Genomic DNA, 25,751 nt, shown 5'->3' with positions numbered 1-25,751 from the left:
CGCCCGCCTTGGCTTCCCAAAGTGCTGGGATTACAGGCGTGAGCCCCGGCGCCCGGCGAAAACTTGGTCTTTTTTTTTTTTTGAGACGGAGTCTCGCTCTGTCGCCCAGGCTGGAGTGCAGTGGCCGGATCTCAGCTCACTGCAAGCTCCGCCTCCCGGGCTTAGGCCATTCTCCTGCCTCAGCCTCCCAAGTAGCTGGGACTACAGGCGCCCCCCACGTTTCCCGGCTATTTTTTTGTATTTTTTTTTTTAGTAGAGACGGGGTTTCAACATGTTANAAATTTTTAGCAGTGAATTACTGCTAAATAGTAAAATTGGGATAGAACAAATGGATATTTTTCTTGTAGCTTTTACATTTCCAGTTACTTCACCATAGCATTTGCCCTTTCAATGGTAGTATTCAAACTTTGTAATTGATTTTACGTAAACTGATTAATTACCTCCTTTCTTCCCATCAAAGAAAATTACACTTCACCAAACTTCCTGTTATGTTGTGGGAATGAAGATGAATAATTTCCCATATGTTATTTGTGGTTAAAAGATGTGTTTACTTAGAGCTGGCAAAACCACAAAATTCACCTGGGCCAATAGAGTGTTGTTTTAGACTAGCATGGATTTCAAGGATAGGCCAGGGATTTAATCTTTGTGAGCCTGGTCTAAATTTCAATGTAGAATTTTTTTTTTTTGGCGGGAGGCGGGGGGCAGGGTGAGGCAGGGTCTTGCTCTGTCCCCCAGGCTGGAGTGCAGTGACACCATCATGGCTAACTACAGCCTCCACCTCCTGGGCTCAAGGCCATCCTCCCACCTCAGCCTCCTGGAATTTTTTTTTTTTAAAGAATAATTATCAAAGTCAGAGGTACCTGTAGGTTTAAATGTAATAGTTTCTCAAATTACTGTATACTAGTTGTAGAGTAGTGCTTTTGGAAATCAGTGATTTGTTAGCCACACAGATGTTATTTTCCCATATATATACAGTTTTATAAAGATAAACATCGTTCATAAACTATTATTTCAATACAATGCTGGTTTCTACTCACATTTCTTTCCTTTTGGACAGACACTCCTACAACTTTCTAACACTTCTAAATTAAAAGATAGCAATTGATAAAGTAATTTTAGAGTACTTTTCGAGGGAGTTTATTATAATGTGTAAAATGTGTAAATTATGATTAGGCAGCCAGAGACAATTTTTTAGTGGAGATTGAATCTCATCTTTCTGTAAGGGGTTTATGAAGTCAATGTCCTTTGAATATCATTAGAGTCAGTATGTATTGAAATGGATAATTTTGTGTGTAGATTACTCTTTAGTGCATCTTGAATACATCTGCATTCTAGATTACCAGGTTCTTCATAATGTTGCCAAGTTACAGTATATTTATTATATGAAGATTAGTAACTTCTGACTTTTGCCTCTTTTTTTTAGCCATTGGGGAAAAGTTACTGGAATATTTGTATTTTGTTTCTTTAGTGTTGAAATTTCAATGAAAGCTGAAAAATATATGATTTTAGTATTGAAAAATGACAGTCAATTGTGACAAACATAAGATAGAGTATATTGATAATTCCTTAAGGCAAGACACCAAAGGCATATTAGCAATCATAACAACCGTAGACACTATGATAGCTGTACTGTGGGTTTCATTGCTTCCTGAAATAGGATGAATCAAGTTATAAGTGCTTAGAAGGTTTAGAAGCTTCTGGTAGCATAGAGCTTATGTTACAGATATGCTTTAGATCAGTGTTTTAAAAATGTTTTTAAAACGATCCATGATAAAAATACATTTATGTGGCAACCTGTGATATACACAACGAAAATAAAGGATTCCCTAGATGTATATATAAGCCTTACAAGATGGGATGCATTCTGTTTTTTTTCATGTTCTTGAAACTGTTGGTATTGAGCTGGTGTAATATGCACTAATGAGTCTCAGCTTGAGGTTTGGAAAATTGTTCTAGATGGTGTGTAGTTCTTATAATTGTAATTTAATGTCGCTTCAGGTTTAAGGTGAGTAGTCTTCCACAAGTACTTGAAGGAGATTTAAAAAAATTTTTTTTAAACACTGCTGATGGCTAACGGAGAAAATGTAAATAGTGAACCTTCATGTACATCTTGGAAAAAATAACTAGGGTTGAACACTTTTAAATCTTCTTGGGTAGGTATCTACTGTGGGATTGCTGAGTTGTATGGTAAATATGTTTAACTTTATAAGAAACTTCCAGACTGTATTCCAAAGTAATTCTACCGTACTGCATTCCCACCAGCAGTATATGAGAGTTCCAATTGCTCTACATTGTCATGAGCATTTGGTGTAATGAGTGTTCGTAATTGTAGCCTTCATGGTAGGTGTGTAGAAATATATCATTGTTGTTTTAATTTGCATTTCTCTTTTTTTGTTTTTGAGACGGAGTTTCGCTCCAGGCTGGAGTGCAACGGTGTGATCTTGGCTTACCGCAGCCTCTGTGTTCTGGGTTCAAGAGAGTCTTCTGCCTCAGCCTCCCAAGTAGCTGGGATTACAGGCATGCGCCACCATGCCCGGCTAATGTTGTATTTTTAGTAGAGATGGGGTTTCTCCATGTTGGTCAGCCTGGTCTTGAACTCCCGACCTCAAGTGATCCGCCCGCTTTGGCCTCCCAAAGTGCTGGGACTACAGGCGTGAGCCACTGCGTCTGGCCTTTAATTTGCGTTTCTCTAATGATTAGTGATGTTGAGTATCTTTTCGTGGCTTTTATTTCTGTTTTATTTATTTTATAGTCTGGTTAAATGTTCAGGTTTACTTTTTAATATTGTAAGAATTCTAAAATTATTTAAATAACAAGTCCTTAATCAGATATATATTTTACAAATATTTTCTCTCAGTTTGTGTCTTTTTTTTTTTTAGCAGATTCTTTTATAGATCATACTTTTTATGTCCTATCTAAGAATCTTTACCTAAACCAAGGTAACAAAGATTTTTACTTTTTTTTTCCTGGAGATTTTCTCTTTTTACCTCTTGCATTTAGGTCTGTGAACAATTTCGAGTTAAGTTTTATATATGTTGTAAGATTCAAGTTTCATTTCTTTGCATATTAATGTGCAATTGATCCAACAGTGTGTGTGAAAAGACTACCTTTTCCCTTTTGTTGAAAATCAATTGACCATAAATGTATACGTCAATTTCTTAGCCACATTCCATTGATCTAGCTTCTTGTCTTTATATCGAGGATTGAAATCAGCTAGTGTGATACTTTAAACTTGTTTTTTTTTTTTGAGATAGTCTTTCTCTGTCGCCCAGGCTAGAGTGCTGGAGTGTAGTGGCTCACTACAAGCTCTGCCTCCTGGGTTCACGCCATTCTTCTGCCTCAGCCTCCTGAGCAGCTGGGACTACAGGCACCTGCCGCCACGCCCGGCTAATATTTTTTGTATTTTTTAGTAGAGACGGGGTTTCACCGTGTTAGCCAGGATGGTCTCGATCTCCTGACTTTGTGATCCGCCCGCCTTGGCTTCCCAAAGTGCTGGGATTACAGGCGTGAGCCCCGGCGCCCGGCGAAAACTTGGTCTTTTTTTTTTTTTTGAGACGGAGTCTCGCTCTGTCGCCCAGGCTGGAGTGCAGTGGCCGGATCTCAGCTCACTGCAAGCTCCGCCTCCCGGGCTTAGGCCATTCTCCTGCCTCAGCCTCCCAAGTAGCTGGGACTACAGGCGCCCACCACGTTGCCCGGCTATTTTTTTGTATTTTTTTTTTTAGTAGAGACGGGGTTTCAACATGTTAGCCAGGATGGTCTCGATCTCCTGACCTCGTGATCCGCCCATCTCGGCCTCCCAAAGTGCTGGGATTACAGGCTTGAGCCACCACGCCCGGCCCAAAACTTGGTCTTTAAAAAAAAATTTATAGTTATCCTGGCTATTCTGAACCCTTTCCATTTCCATAAAAATTTTAGAACCAGCTTGTCAATTTCTACAAAAAGACTTGGGATTTTGTGTTGAATCTATATATTATTTCAGGGAGAACTGACATGTTTACAATAGTGAATCTTCTCATCTGTGGTTCTGGTTTGTCTCCATGTATTAAGCATTCTTTGATTCTTTTGGCAGTGATTTATACTTTTTGGTGTTAGGTTTATCCTTAAATATTTCATATTTTTAATGTTATTTTAGATGATGTTTTATTTATTTTACTTTTTATTTGTACAAATTTATGGGTACATATGCAATTTTGTTACATGCGTAGATTGTGCTGTGGTCAAGTGAGGGCTTTTAGGGTATCCATCACCCGAATAACGTTCTTTGTATCCATTAAGTAATATCCTCCCACCTCCTCATTCTTCCACTGCATTCTGTATCATTCCACTCTCTGCATCCGTGTGAACACATTTGTTTAGCACACACTGATGAGTCAGAATATGTCATACTTGTCTTTGTGTGCCTCGCTTGTTTAACCTAAGATAATGACCTCCAGTTCCATCCACGTTGCTGTATATGACATGATTTCATTCATTTTTTTTTTTTTTTCTTGAAATGGAGTCTCTCTCTGTCGCCCAGGCTGTAGTGCAGTGGCGAGATCTCAGCTCACTACAAGCTCCACCTCCCGGGTTCACGCCTTTCTCCTGCCTCAGCCTCCCGAGTAGCTGGAACTGCAGGCGCCCGCCACTATGCCTGGCTAATTTTTTTTTTGTATCTTCAGTAGAGACGAGGTTTCACGGTGTTAGCCTCGATCCCCCGACCTCGTGATCCGCCCACCTTGGCTTCCCAAAGTACTGGGATTACAGGGGTAAGCCACTGCTTCCGGCCTGATTTCATTCCTTCTTATAGCTGAATGTTATTCCATTGTGTATATATACCACATTTTTTTTACCTGCTCATCCATTGATGGACACTTAGGTTGATTCCATATCTTTGCTGTTGTGAATAGTGCTGTAGTAAACATACTGGTGCACATATCTTTTAGATATATTAATTTCTTTTCTTTTTTGTGAAAACCTAGTAGTGGGATTGCTGGATGGAACGGTAGTTCTATTTTTAATTCTTGGAGAAATCTCCATACTGTTTTCCATAGAGGCTGTACTAATTTGCATTCCCACCAATGGTGTGTAAGAGTTCCCTTTCTTTCACATGATAACTAACATTGTTTGTCTTTTTAATAAAAGCCATTCTGACTAGGATAAGGTGATATCCCATTGTGGTTTTGATTTGCATTTCTCTTATGATTGGTAATGTTAAGCATTTTTTCATATACCTGTTGGGTGTATGCTTTTGAAAAATGTCTGTTAATCTCTTTTGCCTACTTTTTAATAGGATTGTTAGATTTTTTTGGTTGTTGAATTGTTTGACTTCCTTGTATAGTCTGGATGTTAGTCCCCTATTGGATGAATAATTTGCAAATATTTTCTGTCATTCAACAGGGTTGGTTGTCTCTTCATTCTGTTGATTATTTCTTCTGCCGTGCAGAAGCTTTTTAGTTTAATTGAGTCCCATTTGTCTGATTTCTAGTATCTTTATAGTTTTGGGTCTTACATTTTTGTCTTTAAGCCACCTTGAGTTGATTTTTATGTATGGGTGAGAGAGAGGCATTCAATTGCATTCCTCTGCATGTGGATATCTTTCTTAGCACCACTGATTGAAGATGGTTTCCTTTCCACAATATATGTTCTCATCGGCTTTGTCGAACATCAGTTGGCTGCAAGTATGTGACTTTATTTCTGGGTTCTCTATTCTGTTCCATTGACCTGTGTGTCTTATTTTTATACCAGTAACCTGCTGTTCTGGTTAGTATAGTCTTGTAATATAGTTTGAAGTCAGATAATGTGATGCCTCCAGCTTTATTCTTTTTGCTCAGCATTGCTTTGGCTATTGGGGCTCCTTTTTGGTTCCATATGAATTTTAGGATTGTTTTTCCTAATTTTGCAAAAAATTATCTTGATATTTTGATAGGGATTGTATTGAATCTGTAGGTTACTTTGTACAGTATGGTCATTTTAATGATATTCTTCTGAATATCCAATGATCATGGGATGTTTTTCCATTTGTATCATGTATAATTTCTTTTAACAGTGTTTTGTAGGTCTCCTTGTAGAGATTTTTTTTTTTACTTCTGGTTAAATATATTCCTAGTTTGTGTGTGCGTCTGTGTGTGTGTGTGTGTTTTATAATTTCCTTTTTTCTTTTTGAGATGGAGTCTCACTCTGTCACCCAGGCTGGAGTGCAGGGGCGCAATCTTGGCTCACTACAACCTCCGCCTCCCAGGTTCAAGCGACTCTCCTGCCTTAGCCACCAGAGTAGCTGGGACTACAGGTGTGCGCCACCATGCCCAGCTAATTTTTTTTTGTGTGTGTGTATTTTTAGTAGAGACAGGGTTTCACCATGTTGGCCAGATGGTCTCAATCTCTTGACCTCGTGATCCACCCGCCTTGGCCTCCCAAAGTGCTGAGATTACAGGCATGAGCCACCACACCTGGCTTTTTTTTTGTTTTTTGTAGCTATTGTAAATGGGATTGTGTTCTTGATTTGATTTTCATCTTGAATCATTATTGGTGTGTAGAAACACTACTAATTTTTGTATGTTGATTTTGTATCTTGCAAGTTTACTGAATTCATTTACCAAATCTAAGAGTTTTGTGTGGAGTCTTTAGGTTTTTCTAGATATAAGATGATATCATCATTAAACAGGGATAATTTGACTCCTTTCTTTATAATTTTGATGCCTTTTGTTTCATTCTCCTGCCTAATTGCTCTGGTTAGGACTTCCAATACTATATTGAAGTGTGGCATACTATATTGAAGAGTAGGCATCCTTGTTTTCTTCCAGTTCTTAAAGGAATGCTTTCAACTTTTCCCTATTCAGTATCATGTTAGTTACAGGTTTATCATATATGGCCTTTATTATTTTGAGGTATGATCTTTCTGTGCTTAGTTTACTGAGGGTTTTTCTTATGAAGGGACGTTTAATTTTATTAAATGCTTTTTTCACATCTATTAAGATGATCGTATGGTTTTTGTCCTTCATTCTGTTGATATGGTGTATCACATTTATTGATTTGCATATGTTGACCCATCCTTGCATTCCCGGTATAAAACCCACTTGATCATTGTGTGTTATCTTTTTGATTTGGTGTTGGATTTCGTTTGCCAGTATTTCGTTGAGGATTTTTGCATTTGTGTTCGTTAGTTTGTAGTTTTCTTTTTATTCTGTATCCTTTGTTTTGTGTCCTTCTTTGGTTTTGTTATCAAGGGTGATTAATGGCCTTATAGAATAAGTTAGGGAGGGGCCTGTCCTTGATTTTTTGGAATAGTTTCAGGAGTATTGATATTACTTCTTTGTACATTGGGTAGAATTTAACTGTGAATCCATCTGGTACTGGGCTTTTCTTTGCTGGGAAATTGTAAAAATTACTGATTAATTCTTGGCTGCTCATTACTGGTCTATTCAGATTTTCTATTTCTTCCTGGTTCAGTCTTGGTAGGTTGTGTTTTTCTGGGAATGTATCTATTTCCTGTAGGTTTTCTAGTTTATGAGTATAAAGTTCATTATAGTCTATGTTAATCTTTGTACTTCTGTGGAATCAGTTGTAATGTCTCCTTTTTCATTTCTTGATTTTGTCTCTTCTCCCTTCTTTTCTTGGTTAGTCTGGCTAGTGGTTTATCAATTTTTTTAATCTCTTTGAAGAACCAGCTTTTCATTTCATTGACCTTTTGTGTTTTTTTTTTTAGTCCATATTTCATTTGGTTCTGCTCTGATCTTTATTTATTTTCTTCTGCTACTTTTGGGTTTGGTTTGTTCTTGCTTTTCTAGTTCCTCGAGATGCGTTCTTAGATTATTAATTTGTAATCTTTCCACTTTTTGTTGTGGGAATTTATTGCTGTGTTCTTCTTAGCACTGCTTTTGCTGTATCCACAGGTTTGGTGTGTTGTATTTCCGTTTTCATTTGTTTCAAAAAAATTTTTTTAAATTTCTGTCCTAATTTCTTCATTGACCCTATTGTCATTCAGGAGCATGTTGTTTAATTTCTGTGTATTTGTATGGTTTGTAAAGTTTCTCTTGGTATTGATTTCTAGTTTTATTCTGCTGTTATGTGAGAAGGCACTTGATATTTCAGTTTAAAAAAATTTGTTGAGACTTTGTTTTGTGGCTTAAGATATGGTCTGTCTTGGAGAATGTTCTGTATGTTGACGAGAATATTGTATATTCTGCAGTCGTTGAATAGAATGTTTTGTAAATGTCTGTTAAGCCCATTTGGTCTAAAGTCCAGTTTAAGTCCAGTGTTTCTTTGCTGATTATTTGTCTAGATGATCTGTCTAATGCTGTAAGTGGGATGTTGAAGTTTCCCACTGTTGTGTTGCAGTGTATCTCCTTCTTTAGGTCTAGTAATATTTGTTTTATGACTGTCAGTACTCCAGTGTTGGGTGCAAATATATATTTAGAATTGTTATATATTCTTGCTGAGTTGGTCTCTTTAATATTATATAACCACTTTCTTAGTCCTTTTTTTTTTTTTTTAAACTGTTTTAGATGTTTTTTTTTCTCTTGCCATTTTTAGGATTCACTCTTTCACTTTGACTTCAGACAGTCCGATTATAATGTTGCCATGGTGAGACCTTTTTACACTGTATTTGTTTGGTGATTGCTGAGCCTCTCATATCTGGATCTCTAAATCTCTTAACTATTAGTCATCTGTCCTGTGCTGTGCCAAGGATGAAATAATTCTGTGTTTTGTCTGTCCTTGGTAGAACTTGTCACCCCCAAGTAAGAACTAAGGCTCTGAGAAAATAAGTTTTGTCCAGCGTAAGTGTAGTATGTTCAAGTCAGATGTTTAAACCTAATTCCAACATTTCTTGCCCCAACCATCTCTATAAGTGATAATTAATTCTCAACTAGTCTAGTAAAGGAGATAGGTATGTGAATAAACAAATTACAAAGTTGTAATTTATTTAATGGTTTAATGATTACAGAATCATTAAAAATGAGGAATAGCTGTATATTTATTGTCATTGAAATACGTTCACTATGTGTTATTTTATTTTATTTTTTTGAGACGGAGTCTCACTCTGTTGCCCAGGCTGGAGTACAGTGGCACGACCTCGGCTCACTGCAGCCTCTGCCTCCCAGGTTCAAGCGATTCTCCTACCTCAGCCTCCCAAGTAGCTGGGACTACAGGTGCCTGTCACCACACCCAGCTAATTTTTATATTTTTAGTAGAGATGGGGTTTCGACATGTTGGTCAGGCTGGTCCTAAACTCCTGACTTCAGGTGATCCACCCACCTCGGCCTCCCAAAGTACTGGGATTACAGGTGTGAGCCACCACGCCCAGCCATCACCATATGTTATTGAGTGGTAATACAGATTCTAGAACAGAATGAATATCATGATCCCAGTCGTTTATTCACTGATTCAGCAAATGTGTATTGAATGCATACTTTGTGGCAGGCACTGTGTTAGGTATTTGGAATACATGGGTGAACAAAGCAGTGTTCTTACGGAGTTTGTAACCTATTAACATAGAAAGAATGCCAGAGTAGAGACAGAATTATAAGAGGCAGCTTGAGGTACAGAGAGATTTGAGTTGGAAGCCACAATGGTGAGTTCATCCATAACAAGTGCGTAATTCTTGGTAGAAGATTCTAGATACCTCTTTGGATTTCTGAACATCTTGGGAGCAGAGGCACTAACCGTTTTGTTCTGGACTATCTTTTCAGTGAGGTTTATATAGTGAATAGCCTTGGAATACATAACAATTCTAAATACATATTTACGCCCAACACTGGAGTACTGAGAGCCTCTTGAGCCAAAGACAAGTTTGTTGTTCAGTTTAATAACGTCTCATTAGGGATAAAGGTCAGGCAGATTTGCTTGATATAAGATTTGGGTTCCCCCAGTTCAAGATTCCTCAGCTGTAATTAAAACCCATTGCATGCACAGGATCTACCCAGCCCTCTCCAAGTTGCCCTATGGGACTTGGAAGACAAGAGGAACCAGTGTGAACCTAAAGCTCATACTACTTGCCGTACATGAGTAGTAAAATTTTTTGCCTCTGACTTAGGAGGCTGGTGTCTTTTGCTAGCATCCAAGAAAGGTAGCAGTCCAATTGGTTACCTTGCAAATAGGCCAGACCCTTCACAGCTTTTAATGCATTCACATGTGAGTTTATTTTTATTTTAATTTGAGGAGGCTCAGTTTTATTTTTATTTTTTATTTTTTATTTATTTTTTTGAGACGGAGTCTTGCTCTGTCACCCAGGCTGGAGTGCAGTGGCCAGATCTCAGCTCACTGCAAGCTCCTCCTCTTGGGTTCATGCCATTCTCCTGCCTCAGCCTCCCAAGTAGCTGGGACTACAGGCGCCCGCCACCTCGCTCGGCTAGTTTTTTGTATTTTTTAGTAGAGACGGGGTTTCACCGTGTTAGCCAGGACGGTCTCGATCTCCTGACCTCGTGATCCGCCCATCTCGGCCTCTCAAAGTGCTGGGATTACAGGCTTGAGCCACCGCGCCGGGCCCGAGGCTCAGTTTTATTAAGGTACCGTTCTTATTTTATGGTGGCTTTCAGCTTCTATTTCTTGGTATTACATTTAATTACTAAAAGGGTAGTGGATAAAAAGTTTTTGCTAGTTTGCTCTAGAAGCATACTTTATGAGATGTCTGGACGATGCAATAAATTTTATCTCCGAAGTCATATATAAAAATGTCATTCAACCACAATGTATTATGCCTCTGTACATATTCTAATGTATAAATGTCATATGTAAGAGTTCTTGCTAAAACAGCTTACTTTATCTTCTATTCTTATGTTCTACCACGATTTTCTCCAGACTGAAATGGCTAGAGCCATGTTTTCAAACCCAGGTTTTAAAATTTTGACAAAAAGTTTCCAATACTTTAATATTTTAGTGAGTTTTAATTACTGTTATATTGTTAATTTGAATACTTTGTTTCTTAACTCCTGTAACTCAACGAGATTACCAATCCTTTGGCCAAAAGGAAATGAGTTTTTTTTTTTTTTTTTTTTTGAGACGGAGTCTCGCTCTGTCGCCCAGGCTGGAGTGCAGTGGCCGGATCTCAGCTCACTGCACGCTCTGCCTCCTGGGTTCACGCTATTCTCCTGCCTCGGCCTCTGGAGTAGCTGGGACTATAGGCGCCCGCCACCTCGCCCGGCTAGTTTTTTGTATTTTTTAGTAGAGACGAGGTTTCACCGTGTTAGCCAGGATGGTCTCGATCTCCTGACCTTGTGATCCGCCCGTCTCGGCCTCCCAAAGTGCTGGGATTACAGGCTTGAGCCACCGCGCCCTGCCACAAGGAAATGAGTTTTTAAGAATTTATCTTTTTTACCGAAGTTAGAATCTTTTTACAAGCGAAAATCAGATTTGAAAAGTTAATTATCTGAAGTACAACCTATTTCATGAAAACACGTTACTAAATTTCACTAGGTTGTTTTATTTCAGTAAATTTAGAAACCATAGAGCATCTCCCTCCCCAAAATAAAAGCCCCCGTAATTATCCATAATTATTTTTTAACCTATATGTTCATCCTTTACGTAGCCATCTTACTAGTTAAATAGCATGGAGAAAGAAGTAAAACAAATGGCTTCAAGAATCTCTTGTTTTTGACATGGAATGGCAAGAAAGTGCAATAGAGAAATCTGCCCTTTGTGACAATATACAGAAAGTATAGGCAGGTTTAATTTTATGAGAGATCTCATCAGCCTGGTTACTTAATTATTGTTCTTTGTTGTAAATTCAGCCTTCCTTCATTACAGCTTCTGAATAAACATGTTTTTTGATCTGTGTTTGGTAAAGATGATTCATTCCTTAAAGGGACAGATTTCTCTTTTCAAAGAAGGAACTTACTCTGTTTTGCAATATTTAAACTAGTCTGCTATTGATGGATATTTATACTGATTTTTAATGTCAGATTTCATCATTGTAATGTTAACTTTAACATTTCTGAAATTGAGAAACATTTAAAAATAGTTGGTACTTACTATTGCTGTTTGCCATCCTATTTAAAATTAAAAACCGTACTCCCTACCTCCAGTCACCTTTTATCTCTTTTCCTGCTTTATTTTCCACATAGCACTATACTAACTTATAGCACTTATACAGATTGTTTATTGTTTTTCTCCTCTCATAAGCAGGCATAAATCTTTTTGTTTTACCACTGTAAAATATACTTTATCTGACACAGAGTGAGTACTCAATAAATATTTGTTGAATGAATGAATGAAGAAAAGTATGAGTGTCTGTTGTGGTCCAGATACCGTGCTCAGCCCTTTCTGTCCTTGAATGATTTTGTTCTTAAAATAAATACAGGCTGGGCGCGGTGGCTTACACCTGTAATCCTAGCACTTTGGGAGGCCGACGTGGGTGGATCACTTGAGGTCAGGAGTTTGAGACTAGCCTGGCCAACATGGTGAAATCCCGTCTCTATTGAAAATACAGAAATTAGCTGGGCATGGTACTGCGTGCCTGTGATCCCAGCCACTCGGGAGGCTGAGGAAGGAGAATTGCTTGAACCTGGGAGGAAGAGGTTGCAGTGAGCTGAGATTCCAGCCTGGGCGACAGAGCAAAACTGTGTGTCAACAAACAAACAAACAAACAAAAAACTGCATGAGGTAGAGGTATTTTAATGAGGAAAGTAAGTCTTAGGATGAGGTTAAATTGCCAGTATCACTCAGTTTATAAATGGTGGAGCTGAAGTTAGAGCTTGAATTTACTTTTCATGCCAGATCTGAGGCTCCTAATTTCAACGTTATATTTTTCTCAGCAACAAATTGTGTGATTTATTTTATTTGTTCTTTCTTTCTAAACAGGAAGAAGAGAATTTATCCAAAGATTAAAACTTGAAGCAACCCTTAATGTGCATGATGGCTGTGTAAGTAATAGTTAATTCTCAACTCTGAAGGGCTTTGATACTAAGTGTTTAAGTGTTTGATGAAATGTCCCAATCCTCCCAGAAAGGATTGTGACTATAATAAAATGGGAGAGTAAAGTTTTACATTAAAATATAAAATTAAATTTTGAATTTAGAAGAGTGTATGCAAGATTTTTTAAAGTGCAGATGAGTTTTCTAATATTATGGAAGGGCTTCCATCTCATTCACTGTGCTGAAACTGCTTTTGTGACTTCATGTCTCCAAATGTAGTGGTCACTTCTTAGAAACTTTAGACATATCACTCAAACATATCTTCTTTTTTTTTCTTTCTTTCTTTTTTTTTTGGCGGACAGAGTCTCGCTCTATCGCCCAGGCTGGAGTGCAGTGGTGCGATCTCGGCTCACTGCAAGCTCTGTCTCCCGGGTTCACGGCCATTCTCCTGTCTCAGCCTCCTGAGTAGCTGGGACTACAGGCACCTGCCACCAAGCCTGGCTAATTTTTTTGTATTTTTTAGTAGAGATGGGGTTTTACCGTGTTAGCCAGGATGGTCTCCATCTCCTGACCTGGTGATCTGCCTGTCTTGGCCTCCCAGAGTACTGGGATTATAGGTGTGAGCCACCGTGCCCGACCATATCCTCTTTTTTGAAATACTTTTTCTCTTGGCTTTTGCTAACACCACAGTCTCTTGGTTTTCTTCCTATTCCAATCCATTGACTTGCTACATCTTCTCTGTCTTAGCTGACTCCTCCACTTATGGTCCTTCACATGTTGGTTGCACAAAAACTCTGTCCTGGTACCTCCTACCCTCTTCTCTCTCCAGCTCAAAGTGACCCTATCTAGTCCCATGGCTAAAAAAAAAAAAAAAAAGAAAAGAGAAAACATGACTTCTGCCTCTTCCCAGAGTTTATATTTCCAGCTGTCTACTTAACATGTCCAGTTGCATGTCTAATAGGTATCCCAAATTTTGCAGATCCAAAACAGAACTCTTTTCAATTTTTATTATAAAAATTTCAAATGTACTCTTAATGTACTTGTCACCTAGACTTAGTAATTATCAAGATTTTGCCATATTTTCTTTTCTATTTTCTTTTCTTCCCCCATCCACCTTGCTGAAGATCCGCCTTGCTGAAGATACATTATTTTACCCCTAAAAAGCAATTGACATTTTCTTATATAACCAAAATGCTGTTATGTAATTTAATAATATTTATTTTCTCAGTATTATCTAATCTATAGTCCATATTTTCTTGTTTTAAAATGTCTTTTTATTGTTATTTGTTGAAAAGATGATCCAAGGACACCTCTGCCTTGTATATTTTATGCCTTATACCTAGAATTCTCTTCTCCCACTTACCTCTAAAGCTTACCTTCTCATTTTATTTATGTGTTTACTATCTGGCATTAAAATTAACAAACCAATTTATTTGTTCATAGTCTACACTTTTGCCCCGTACCCTGGCATACTGGACCAAGAAAATACCTTCACAAATTTGTTTTTTAAATTTAGTATCAACAAGAATGCCGGAAACATATGTGGCGCTTTATGAATTATTCATTGGCGAGACAAAGAGTATATTATGTGTTAGATTAATTATTATTATTTTTTTTGAGATGGGGTCTTGCTCTGTCACCAAGGCTAGAGTGCAGTGGCACGATCTCAGCTCACTGCAACCTCCATCTCCTGGATTCAAGCAATTCTCCTGCTGCAGCCTCCTGAGTAGCTGGGATTACAGGCACCCACCACCACGCCTGGCTAATTTTTGAGTCTTTAGTAGAGACAGAATTTCACCGTATTGGCCAGGCTGGTCTTAAACTCCTGGCCTCAGGTGATTTGCCCACCTTGGCCTCCCAAAGTGCTGGGATTGCAGGTGTGAGCCACCATTCCTGGCCCCAAGTTTTTTTTGTAAGTTTAAACATACCTTTGTTCTCTGCTTTCATACTTGATTGGTGATCTGAGTGGACACAGGATTCTAGGTTGGACATTATTTTCACTCTGTAGTTTTTTGTTTGTTTGTTTGTTTTGAGACCGAGTCTCACTCTGTCTTCCAGGCTGGAGTGGAGTGGCACAATCTCGGCTCACTGCAACCTCCACCTCCTGGGTTCAAGTGATTCTCGTGCCTCAGCTTCCTGAAAAGCTGAGATTATAGTCTGCGCCACCATGCCTGGCTAATTTCTGACTTTTTAGTAGAGACGGGGTTTCACCATGTTAACTAGGCTGGCCTGGAACTCCTGACTTCAGGTGATCTGCCAGTCTCAGCCTCCCAGAGTGCTGGGATTACAGGTGTGAGCCACCATACTCCACCCACTCTGTAGTTTTCAAGGTCTTATACAAACGTTTTCTAGTATTCACTGTAGCTGGTAAGAATGTTGCCAGCCTAATTACTTTTTGTTATTGTATAATAACTTGAATTCCTTTTGTGAATTACCTCTTAGATTTGTGCTTAAATTTTTATATTTTTAAGAGCTTTATTGAGATATAATCAGCTGTACATATTTAAAGTGTACTATTTGATATGTTTAACACATGTAAACATATGCAAAGTCATCACCACATTCAAGATGATAAAATATTGATCATCCCCTAAAAGTTTGGCCATGTGCCCTCTCATTCCTTAACATCACGCTCAACCCCAGTCAACCAATGATCTCTATTCTGTCACTATAAATCAGTTTGCATTTTCTAGAATTTTATATAAATGGAATCACTGACTGTATCCTTTTTTCATTTGGCTTTTTTTACTTTACATTTTACTTAGAATAATTATTTTGGGATTCATGTTGTTGAGTGTTATCAATAATTTATTACTTTTTATTGCTGAGGAGCATTTATTATATGGATAAATCATAATTTTTATATCTCTTCTCCTGTCAGTGGACATTGGGTTGTATCTAGTTGAGGACTGTTACAAATAAAGTTGCCATGAATATTTGTGTAGAGTCTTTGCATGGACATACGCTTTTATTCTTTTTTGGTAAATACCTTTGAGTGGAATGAATGGGGTCATATGTTAGGTACCTGCTTAACTTGTTAAGAAACCGATTGTTTTCCAGTGTTGTTGTACCATTTAACATTCCCACTGTTAATATGTAGAAATTCCAGTTGGTCCATGTCCTCACCAGCATTTGGTGTGGTCAGTTTTTTTTTTTTTTTTTTTTTTTAAGACATTCTAACAGGCATCTAGTAGTATCATGTTGTGGTTACATTTCCTGCCCCATTAATTTTTACATATTCATCTGTATTCTGGAAACTTCCTGAACTCTCATATTCATTCAAGTAGCTTTTTTTTTCTTAAGATTTTATAGGATATTCTATGTAAATAATCAAGTCATCTGAGAATTAAGATAGTTTTACTTCTTTTCTAGTCTGGATTCCTTTTATTTCTTTTCTTGACTTACTTCATTGGTTAGTATTCTACTATAAGATTGAACAGAAGGAGTGGAATCAGACATCCTCGTCTTGTTCTGATCTTAGAGGGAAAAACAGGGTTTCCCTCTGTTGCCCAGATTGGAGTGCAGTGGCACAATCATAGCTCACTATAGCCTTGACCTCCTGAGCTCAGGCTATCTTCCCACCTCAGCCTCCTGAGTTAGCTGGGACCATAGATGCGTGCCACCACCCCGGCAAATTTGTTTGTTTTTTTGTAGAGGTGAAGTCTCATTATGTTGCCCAGTCTGGTCTTGAACTCCTGGGCTCAAGTGATACCTCCCACCTCAACCTCCCAAAGCAAAGTGCTGTGATTACAGGTATGAGCCACTGTGCTTGGCCTAAGAACATTGTCTCTTTCTATTTAGTATGATATCAGCAGTTTTTTCATGGATGCTGGTTATCAGGTTGAGGATGTTCTTCTTTATTCCTAACTTGCTAAGAGCTATCATCATGAATCATTGCTGGATTTTGCCAAGTGTCTTTGTTTTTTTCTGGGAAATGTCTAACTATGTTTCCATTTATTTAATAAAAATAAACTATTCAGGGTATCTGTGTCTTGAGTGAACCTTGTTTAATATGTGTGCTTCACTGAATTTATTTTATGTAAATTGTTGAATTTATTGACATAAAATTGTTCATAATATTCCCTTATGTCTTTAAATAGTTGTAGAATCTGTATTGTATGTTACTGTGTTTCTCATTACTGATATTGGTAATATTTTCTCCACGTTTTTTCCTGATTAGTTTGGCTAGAGGCTAGTTAATTTTGTCTTCTCAAAGAACCAACCTCTGGTCTCATTAATTGTCTCCGTTGTTTTTCTGTTTTCTATTTCATTGATTTCTGCTAATATATTTATTATTTGAGTCTTCTGCAGACTTTGGGTTTCATTTGCTCTTTGTTTTGTAATTTTTTGAGTGGAAGCTGAGGTCGTTGATATGAGACCGTTGTCTTTTCTAAAATAGAGGTTTTTTTTGGTACTGTAAATTTTCTTCTAAATATTGTTTTAGCTGTAATCCATAAATTGAGATATGTTGCATTTTTATTTTCATTGAATTCAAAATACTTTTTAATTTGTTTTGTAATTTCTTCTTTGACCATCTGTTATTTCTGTGGCCATCTGTTATTTCTTAGTTTTCCAATGTATCTTTATGTTAATGATTTCTGATTTAATTCCATTTTGGTCAGACAACATACTTTCAATGACTTGTGGTCTTTTATTGAAATACATTAAGATTTGTTCTGTGGCCCAGAATATCATCTCTATCAGTAAATGTTTCTTCTACACTTAAAAAATGTATATTTTGCTTTTTTTTAGTTGTTACAAGCATGATGATAAATCTGGTCCATGTGCTGACATCTTGACTAGAAGTGGACATTTATTTTTTTTTAATTTCGGTATAGCTCACATACTATAAAATGCACCCATTTTAAGTGTTCAATTCGGTGGTTTTTACTGTATTTGTAAAGTTGTGGAGCCATCGCCACTGTTTAATTCCACTAATTTTATCATATGAAAAAGAGTACCAATTTTCAGTCACCATTTTGCCTCCATTTAGCAGTTAGCAATCACTAATACTTTCTGTCTCTACCAATGTGTGTATTCTGGACATTTCATATAAATGGAATCATACAATATTGGCTGTTAATGTCAGGGTTCTTTCACTTAGTGTAATGTTTTCAAGGTTCATCCATGTTGTGGTGTGTGTCAGTATTTCATTCCTTTTCATGATCGAATAAATATTTCATTGTACAGATATACCACATTTAATCTGTTCATCAGTTGTTGGATATTTGGGTTGTTTCCATTTTTTGGCAATTATGAATAATGCTGCTGTGAACATTTGTGTACAAATTTTTGTGTATTGTAAGTTTTCAATTATCTTGGCTGTATACCTAGTTGTAGAATTGCTGGGTCATATGGTAAGCTGATATCTCACTTTTTGAGGAGGTATCAAACTGTTCTCCAAAGAGCTATACCATTTTACATTCCTGACAGCAACATATAGGGTTCCAGTTTCTCGACACCCTTGCCAACTCTTGTTATTTTCTGTTTCTTTAAAAAAAATTATAATCCTCCTAATGGATGTGAAGTGGTAATTTGTTGTGATTTTGGTTTTTATTTCCCTGATGACTAATGATGTTGAGCATCTTTTTATGTGCACATGAGTCATTTACATACCTTCTTTGGAGAAATGTCTATTTAAATCCTTTACCTATTTTAATTGGATTGTTTGTCTTTTGTTGTTGAGTTGTGTTTGTATATTCTGGGACTCTTTGTCAGATATATGATTTGCAAGTATTACCCTTCATTCTATGGGTTATCTTTTCACCTTCATAGTGTCCTTTAATGTAGAAAAGTTTTAATTTTGGTGAAGTCTAATTTCTTTTGCTGTTTGCTTGGGCTGTTGGTGCCATATTTAAGAAACTTGATTAATCACTGATCGTGAAGATTTATACCTGTTTTCTTCTAAGAGTTGTATAGTTTTAGCTCTTCTGTTTAGATCTTTAATGTATTTTCAGTTAATTTTTATATGGTATAAAGTAGGGGTCCAAGTTTTTTTTTTTTTCTTTTAGTGGCAATTATGTATTTGTCTCAGCACCATTGGGTGAAAAGACTTTTCTTTCATTGAATGGTCTTGGATCTCTTGTCAAAAATCACTTGACCATAAATAGAAGAGTTTATTTCTGAACTCTTAATTCCATTACATTGATTTGTATGTCTTTGTTTTTGCCAGTACCACACAGTCTTGATTACTGTAGTTTTGTAATAGGTTTTTCTAGTTTTATTTTAGGTGATCTGGTTTTATGCCTGTGAACACTAAATAAATTCAAATAAGTAAATTTACACAATGAAACTTAGTGGCTCTGACATTTCATTGTAAAATGTCAGAACATTGTGTTTACTAAATGACAGTCAATATTTAATGCTTTATTTTTAATTTTTTAGGGCAGTTTTAGGTTCATAGCAAAATTGAGAGGAAGGTATGGGAATTTCCCATATATCCCCTGCCCACACACTTGCATAGCATTTTCCATTATCAGCATCTTCCACCAGAGTGGTACATTTGCTATACTTTATGAGCCTACATTAATACATCATAATCCACCCAAAGTCCATAGTTTACAATAGGGCTCACTCTTGGTTTCAGACATCTTATGAGTTTGGACAAATGTATAGTGATGTATATCCACCATTGTAGTATCATGTGGAGTTGTTTCACTGCCTTAAAAATCTTCTGTGCTTGATGGCCAGGTGCGGTGGCTCACTCAAGCCTGTAATCCCAGCACTTTGGGAGGCAGAAGCGGGCGGATCATGAGGTCAGGATATCGAGACCATCCTGGCTAACACAGTGAAACCCCATCTCTACTAAAAATACAAAAAAATAGCCGGGTGTGGGGGCAGGTGCCTGTAGTCCCAGCTACTCTGGAGGCTGAGGCAGGAGAATGGCGGGAACCCGGGAGGCGGAGCTTGCAGTGAGCTGAGATCCTGCCACTGCACTCCAGCCTGGGTGACAGAGCGAGATTCCGTCTCAAAAAAAAAAAAAAAAAATCTTCTGTGCTCTGCCTATTTTTCACCCACTTTTCGAACTCCTGATGACCACTGATCTTTTTTTTTGGTCTTTTTTTTTTTTTTTTTTTCTTTTGTGGAGAACGGGGTCTCGCTGTATTACCCAGGCAGGTCTCGAACTCCTGGGCTCAAGCTATCCTCCCGCCTCTGCCTCCCTGAGAGCTGGGATTGCAGGCGTGAGCCACTGCGCCTGGCCGACCACTGATCTTTTTATAGTCTCCATAGTTTAGCCTTTTCCAGAATCTCATATAATTGGAATCACAGAGTATGTAGCCTTTTCAGATTGGTTTTCTTTCACTTATACATTTAAGTTTCCTCTATCTTTTCATGACTTCAAAGCTCATTTCTTTTTAGCGCTGAATAATACTTCATTCTGTAGATGTACCACAGTTTATCCATTCACCTGCTGAAGGACATCTTCGGTGCTTCCAAAAACTGGCAGTTATGAGTAAAGTTGCCATAAACGTTTGTGGGCAGGTGTTTGTATGGACATATGTTTACGTTTGTGTGCAGGTGTATGTGTGGTCATATGTTTTCAGCTCCTTTGGATAAATAACAAGGAGCATGCTGCATTGTACATTTAGAGAATGTTTAGCTTTTATAAGAAATCACCAGCTGTCCTTCAAAGTAACTGTACAATTTTGCATTCCCACCAGCAATGAATGTAAGTTCCTGATGCTCCACATTCTTGCCAGTATTTGATGTTGTCAGTGTTCTCTATTTTGGCCATTCTAATAGGTATGTAGTGTATTTCCCTGGTAACATAGGACGTGGATTATCTTTTCATATACTTGTTTGCAATCTGTTTATCTTCTTTGCTGCAGTGCCTGTTAAGGCCTTTGGCTCATAATCAGATTGTTTCTTATTGTCGTGTTTTAAGTGTTCTTTATGTATTTTAGATAACAGCACTTTATTAGATGTGTCTTTTGCAAGTATTTTCCCTGTCTGTGTCTTGTCTTCTCATTTTCTTGACATTGTCTTTTGCAGGGTGAAAGTTTTAAATTTTAGTGAAGTCAGGCTTATCAGTGATTTCTTTTATGGATCTTGCCTTGGTGTTGTACTTAATAAGTTATCACCATACCCAAGGTCATCTGAGTTTTTTTTCCTATGTTCTCAGAGGTTTATAGTTTTGTGTTTATATTTAGATCTGTGATCTATCTTGAATTAATTTTTGCGAAGGGTTTAAGTTATGTGTCTAGATTTTTTTTTTTAATTTATTTTTTGCATGTGAATATGCAGTTGTACCAGCACCATCTGTTGGAAGGACTAGCTGCATTGTATTGACTTTACTCCTTTGTCAAAGATCCGTTGATTGAGTTTATGTGGGTCTGTTTCTGGGCTCTGAATTCTGTTTCGTTATACCATACTGTCTTATTTGGTGTAGTCTTACAGTAAACATTTTTAAAAATTATTTATTTATTTATTTTTTGAGACGGAATCTTGGCCTCTTGCCCTGGCTGGAGTGCAATGACATGATCTGGGCTCACCGCAGCCTCTGCCTCCTGGGTTCAAGTGATTCTCCTGCCGCAACCTCCAGAATAGCTGGGATTACAGGCACGCACCACCATGCCCAGCTAATTTTTTTGTATCTTTAGTAGAGATGGGATTTCACCATGTTGCCCAGGCTGGTTTCGAACTCCTGACCTCATGATCTGCCTGCCTTGGCCTCCCAAAGTGCTGGGATTACAGGCGCCTTATAGTAAGTCTTGGAGTTGGGTAGTGTCAGCTATCTTGGGATTTTCCGCTTATCTTTGTGTTACTGATTTTAGTTTAATTCCATTGTGGTCTAAGAGTAGATACAGTGTGATTTTCATTCTTTTAAATTTGTTAAAGTGTATTTTAAGGCCTCAAATATGGTCTGTCTTGGTAAATGTTCCATGTGAGCTTGAGAAGAACAACTTTGTTCTCCCTTAATATGTGTTGGCTAGCTCGAGTCTTTGAAACTTTAGAATCAGTTTGTCAATACCCACAAAATAATTTGCTGAGATTTTGATAGGAATTGCATCAAATCTATAGAACAAGTTGGGAAGAATTGACACCTTGAAAATATTGAATCTTTCTATTTATTAATATGGAATAGCTCTTCATTTATTTCTTTGATTTCTTTTACCAGAGTTTTATAATTTTTCTCATAGAAATCTTACACATATTTTATTCAATTTATACCTAAGTGTTTCTTGTTTTGGAGTGCTAATGGTATTGTGTTTTAAAATTCAGATTTCACTTGTTCATTTCTGGCATGCAGGAAAATAATTGACTTTTTAATATTAACTTTGTATCCTTTTACTTTGCTACAATACTTGTTAGTTCCAGGAGGGTTTTAAAATTTTTTTTTTTTTTTTTTGAAACAGAGTCTCGCTCTGTCACCTAGGCTGGAGTGCAGTGACACGATCTCGACTCAGTGCAAGCTCCGCTTCCCAGGTTCACACCATTCTCCTTCCTCAGCCTCCCAAGTAGCTGGGACTACAGGTGCCTACCACCACACCTGGCTAATTTTTTGTATTTTTAGCAGAGACAGGGTTTCACCGTGTTAGCCAGGATGGTCTCAATCTCCTGACCTCATAATCTGTCCGCCTCGGCCTCCCAAAATGCTGCGATTACAGGTGTGAGCCACTGCGCCCGACCTCCAGGAGGTTTTTAAATTTTTATTTTCCATATAGATGATCTTGTTATCTGCAGATCATTTTATTTCTTCTTTTCCAATCTTTATACTTTTCCTTTGCTTTTCTTTCCTTTTCTTGTCTTATTGCATTAGCTAGGACTTAAAGTATGGTGTTGAAACGAAGTGGTGAGAGAGGACGTCCTTGCCTTGTTTTTGATATTAGCAGGAAATCTTCTTCAGGTTGAGTGTCTTTAGTTTGAAAATCTGAAAATTGAAATGCTCCAAAATTTGAAACTTTTTGAGTGCCAACATGATGCTCAAAGCATTTTGGATTTCAGAAATGCTGTAAGATTTCCACTGAGACCTACTTAGTTGCACCTCACAGATTTTAATTAGCTTTGTTTTGATTTTCATTGAATTCAAAATCTTTTAAAATTTCTCTTGAGATTTCTTCTTTGACCCATGTGTTATTTTGAACTTCTGTGTATTTTGGGATTTTCCAGTTATTTTTCTGTTACTGATTTTAGCTTAATTCCTTTGTGGTCTAAGAGTAGACACTGTTTGATTTTTATTCTTTTAGATTTGATGAAGTGTATTTTAAGGGCTCAAGTGTGGTCTGTCTTGCTAAATGTTTCATGTGAGCTTGAGAGGACTGTTTATTCTGCTGTTGTTGAATGAAACAGTCTATAAATGTCTGTTATATTCAGATAATTGATGGTTTTGAGTTTAACTGTGTCCTTACTGATTTCCTGCCTGCTAGATCTGTCTGTTTCTGATAGAGGGAATTGAAGTCTCCAGGTATCATACTAGATTCATCTGTTTCTCCTTGTAGTTCTGTCGGTTTTTGTCTCACATATTTTGATACTTTGTTGTTAAGCACATACATATTAGGGATGCGGAAACTGGGTTGTCTTGGGGAAACTGACCTGTTTATCGTTATTTCTCTGATACTTTTTCTTGCTTTGAAGTCTGGTCTCTCTGAAATTAATGTAACTACTCCTATTTTCTTTTAATTTGTATTAGTATGATATATTTTTCTCAATCCATTTACTTTTAATCCATATGGATCTTTATATTTAAAATGGATTTCTTGTAAACAACATATATTTGGATCTTGTTTTTTGCTCCACCCTGACCGTCTCTCTCTTAATTTTTAGGCTGGGCGTGGTGGCTCACCCCTGTAATCCCAGCACTTTGGGAGGTCAAGGCGGGCAATCACCTGAGGTCAGGAGTTCAAGACCAGCCTGGCCAACATGGCAAAACGCTGTCTCTACTAAAAATACAAAAAATTAGCCAGGCACGGTGGCACATGCCTGTAATCCCAGCTACTTGGGAGACTGAGGCAGGAGAATCATTTGAACCCGGGAGGTGGAGGGTTGCAGTGAGCTGAGATAGCACCACTGCACTCCAGCCTGGCGATGAAGCGAGACTCCATCTCAAAAAAACAAAAAAAAAGTAGCCAGGTGTGGTGGCTCACATCTGTAATCCTAGCACTTTGGAGGCTGAGGCAGGTGGATCACCTGAAGTATGGAGTTCGAAACCAGCCTGGGCAACATGGCGAAACCCTGGCTCTACTGAAAATACAAAAATTAGCCAGGCATGGTGGCGGGTGCCTGTAATCCCAGCTACTCGGGAGGCTGAGGCAGGAGAATCGCTTGAACTTGGGAGGTGGAGGTTGCAGTGAGCTGGGGTCGCACTGCTTCACTGTAGCCTGGGCAAAAGAGCAGAACACTGTCTCAAAAAAAAAAATAATAATTTTAATTTAGACTATTGACATTCAAAGTGATTACTGGTATAGCTGGATTAATATTTCCTATATTTGTTACTGTTTTCTGCTTTTTGTCTTTGTTCTTTGTTCCTATTTTGTTTTCCATTCTTCTGCCTTTTGTGTTTTTTTTTTTTTTTTGTTTCTGGGTTTTTTTTTTTCCTTTTGAGATGGAGTCTCACTCTGACACCCAGGCTGGAGTACAGTGGTTTAGTCTCAGCTCACTGCTGCCTCCACCTCCCAGGTTCACCCTGCTAATTTTTATATTTTAGTAGAGACAAGGTTTCACCATGTTGGCCAGGCTGGTCTCTAATTCCTGACCTCAAGTGATCCGCCCTCCTTGGCCTCCCAAAGTGCTGGGATTACAGATGTGAGCCACCATGCCCAGCCCTTTTGTAGTTTTAATTGAGCATTTCATATAGTTTTTTTCCTCTCCTTCCTTAGTATTTATTAGTTACACTTATTTTTTAAACTTTTTAAGTAGTTGCCCTAAAGTTTTCAATATATATATACAACAAATTTAAGTCCACTTTATTTCAAGTAACACTATAATGCTTTACAGGGAGTGTGAGTACAAAATAATTTTAAATCTTCCATCTTATACCTTATACTATTTCTGTTATTCACTTATGTGTAAGTACTCATAAGCATATTTTTATATATGTGCTAGATATAAGCAGGGGTAATCAAATACATTGTTGCTGTTATTTTGAACAATAAAATAATTTGTTAGCTCAATTAAGAATAAGTAAAAGTTTGTGTTTTATCTTCACTTATTCCTCCTTCAGTGCTCCTTCTTTCTTTATGTAGATATATGTCTCTGACCTATGTTTATTTTCCTTTTCTTTATAGAACTCCTTTCATAATTTCTTGTGAGGTAGGTCTGCTGGCAACAAATTCCCTCAGTGTTTATTTATCTGAGAACAGCTTTATTTTTTCTTTAGTTTTGGAGGATAATTTTGCAGGCAATGTTTTGTTTCTGTTACTGCTTTAAATATTTCACTCTTCTTGCTTACATGATTTCTGAGGAGATGTTGGTTATAATTCTTATCTTTGCTCCTCTATAGATAATGTTTTTTCCTCCAGCTTCTTTCAGGATTTTTTCTTATCTTTGGTTTTCTTTAGTTTGAAAAATGCTTGCCTAGGTGTAGTTCTTTTTGTATTTATACTGATTGTTGTTCTCTGAGCTTACTGGATATATGGTTTGGTTTCTGACATTCATGTGGAGGAAATGATCAGTCATTATTGTTTCAGATATTCTGTTCTTTTCTCCTTCTCCTCTGGTATTCACTTTATGCATGAGTTATGCCTTTTGTAGTTGTCCCACATTCCTTGGACATTATGTTTTGTTTTGCTTGTTTTCAGTCTTTGTTCTTTTTGCTTTTCAGTTTTGTAGGTTTTTATTGATATATACTCAAGGTCAGAGATTGTTTCCTCAACTGTGTCTAGTCTACTAATAAGCCCATCAGAGGCATTGTTCATTTCTGTTACATTGTTTTTGATTGCTAACATTTCCTTTTATTCTTTTTTTTTTTTTTTTTTTTTTGAGACGGAG

General features: G+C 37.4%; 1 protein-coding gene across 8 annotated transcripts in view; it reads left to right on the top strand.

The window, feature by feature from the left end:
* The window catches only part of DCAF6 (DDB1 and CUL4 associated factor 6), a 146,464-nt gene that overhangs the window by 6,805 nt on the left and 113,908 nt on the right, over positions 1–25,751 (top strand). For all 8 annotated transcript variants that reach the window (XM_017867583.1, XM_017867577.1, XM_017867581.1 and 5 more), the window contains exon 2: positions 12,772–12,833. Coding sequence is in view for 7 of the 8 variants with exons in the window: in XM_017867577.1 (XP_017723066.1) it covers positions 12,772–12,833 (62 nt within the window). In the remaining variant the exon portion in view is untranslated. The remainder of the gene's footprint in view (positions 1–12,771; positions 12,834–25,751) is intronic.

This window comes from Rhinopithecus bieti, unplaced genomic scaffold, assembly GCF_001698545.2.
Source record: "Rhinopithecus bieti isolate Rb0 unplaced genomic scaffold, ASM169854v2 scaffold_3763, whole genome shotgun sequence".
Taxonomy (NCBI): Eukaryota; Metazoa; Chordata; class Mammalia; order Primates; family Cercopithecidae; genus Rhinopithecus; species Rhinopithecus bieti.
This window is presented reverse-complemented; position numbering and strand designations above follow the sequence as displayed.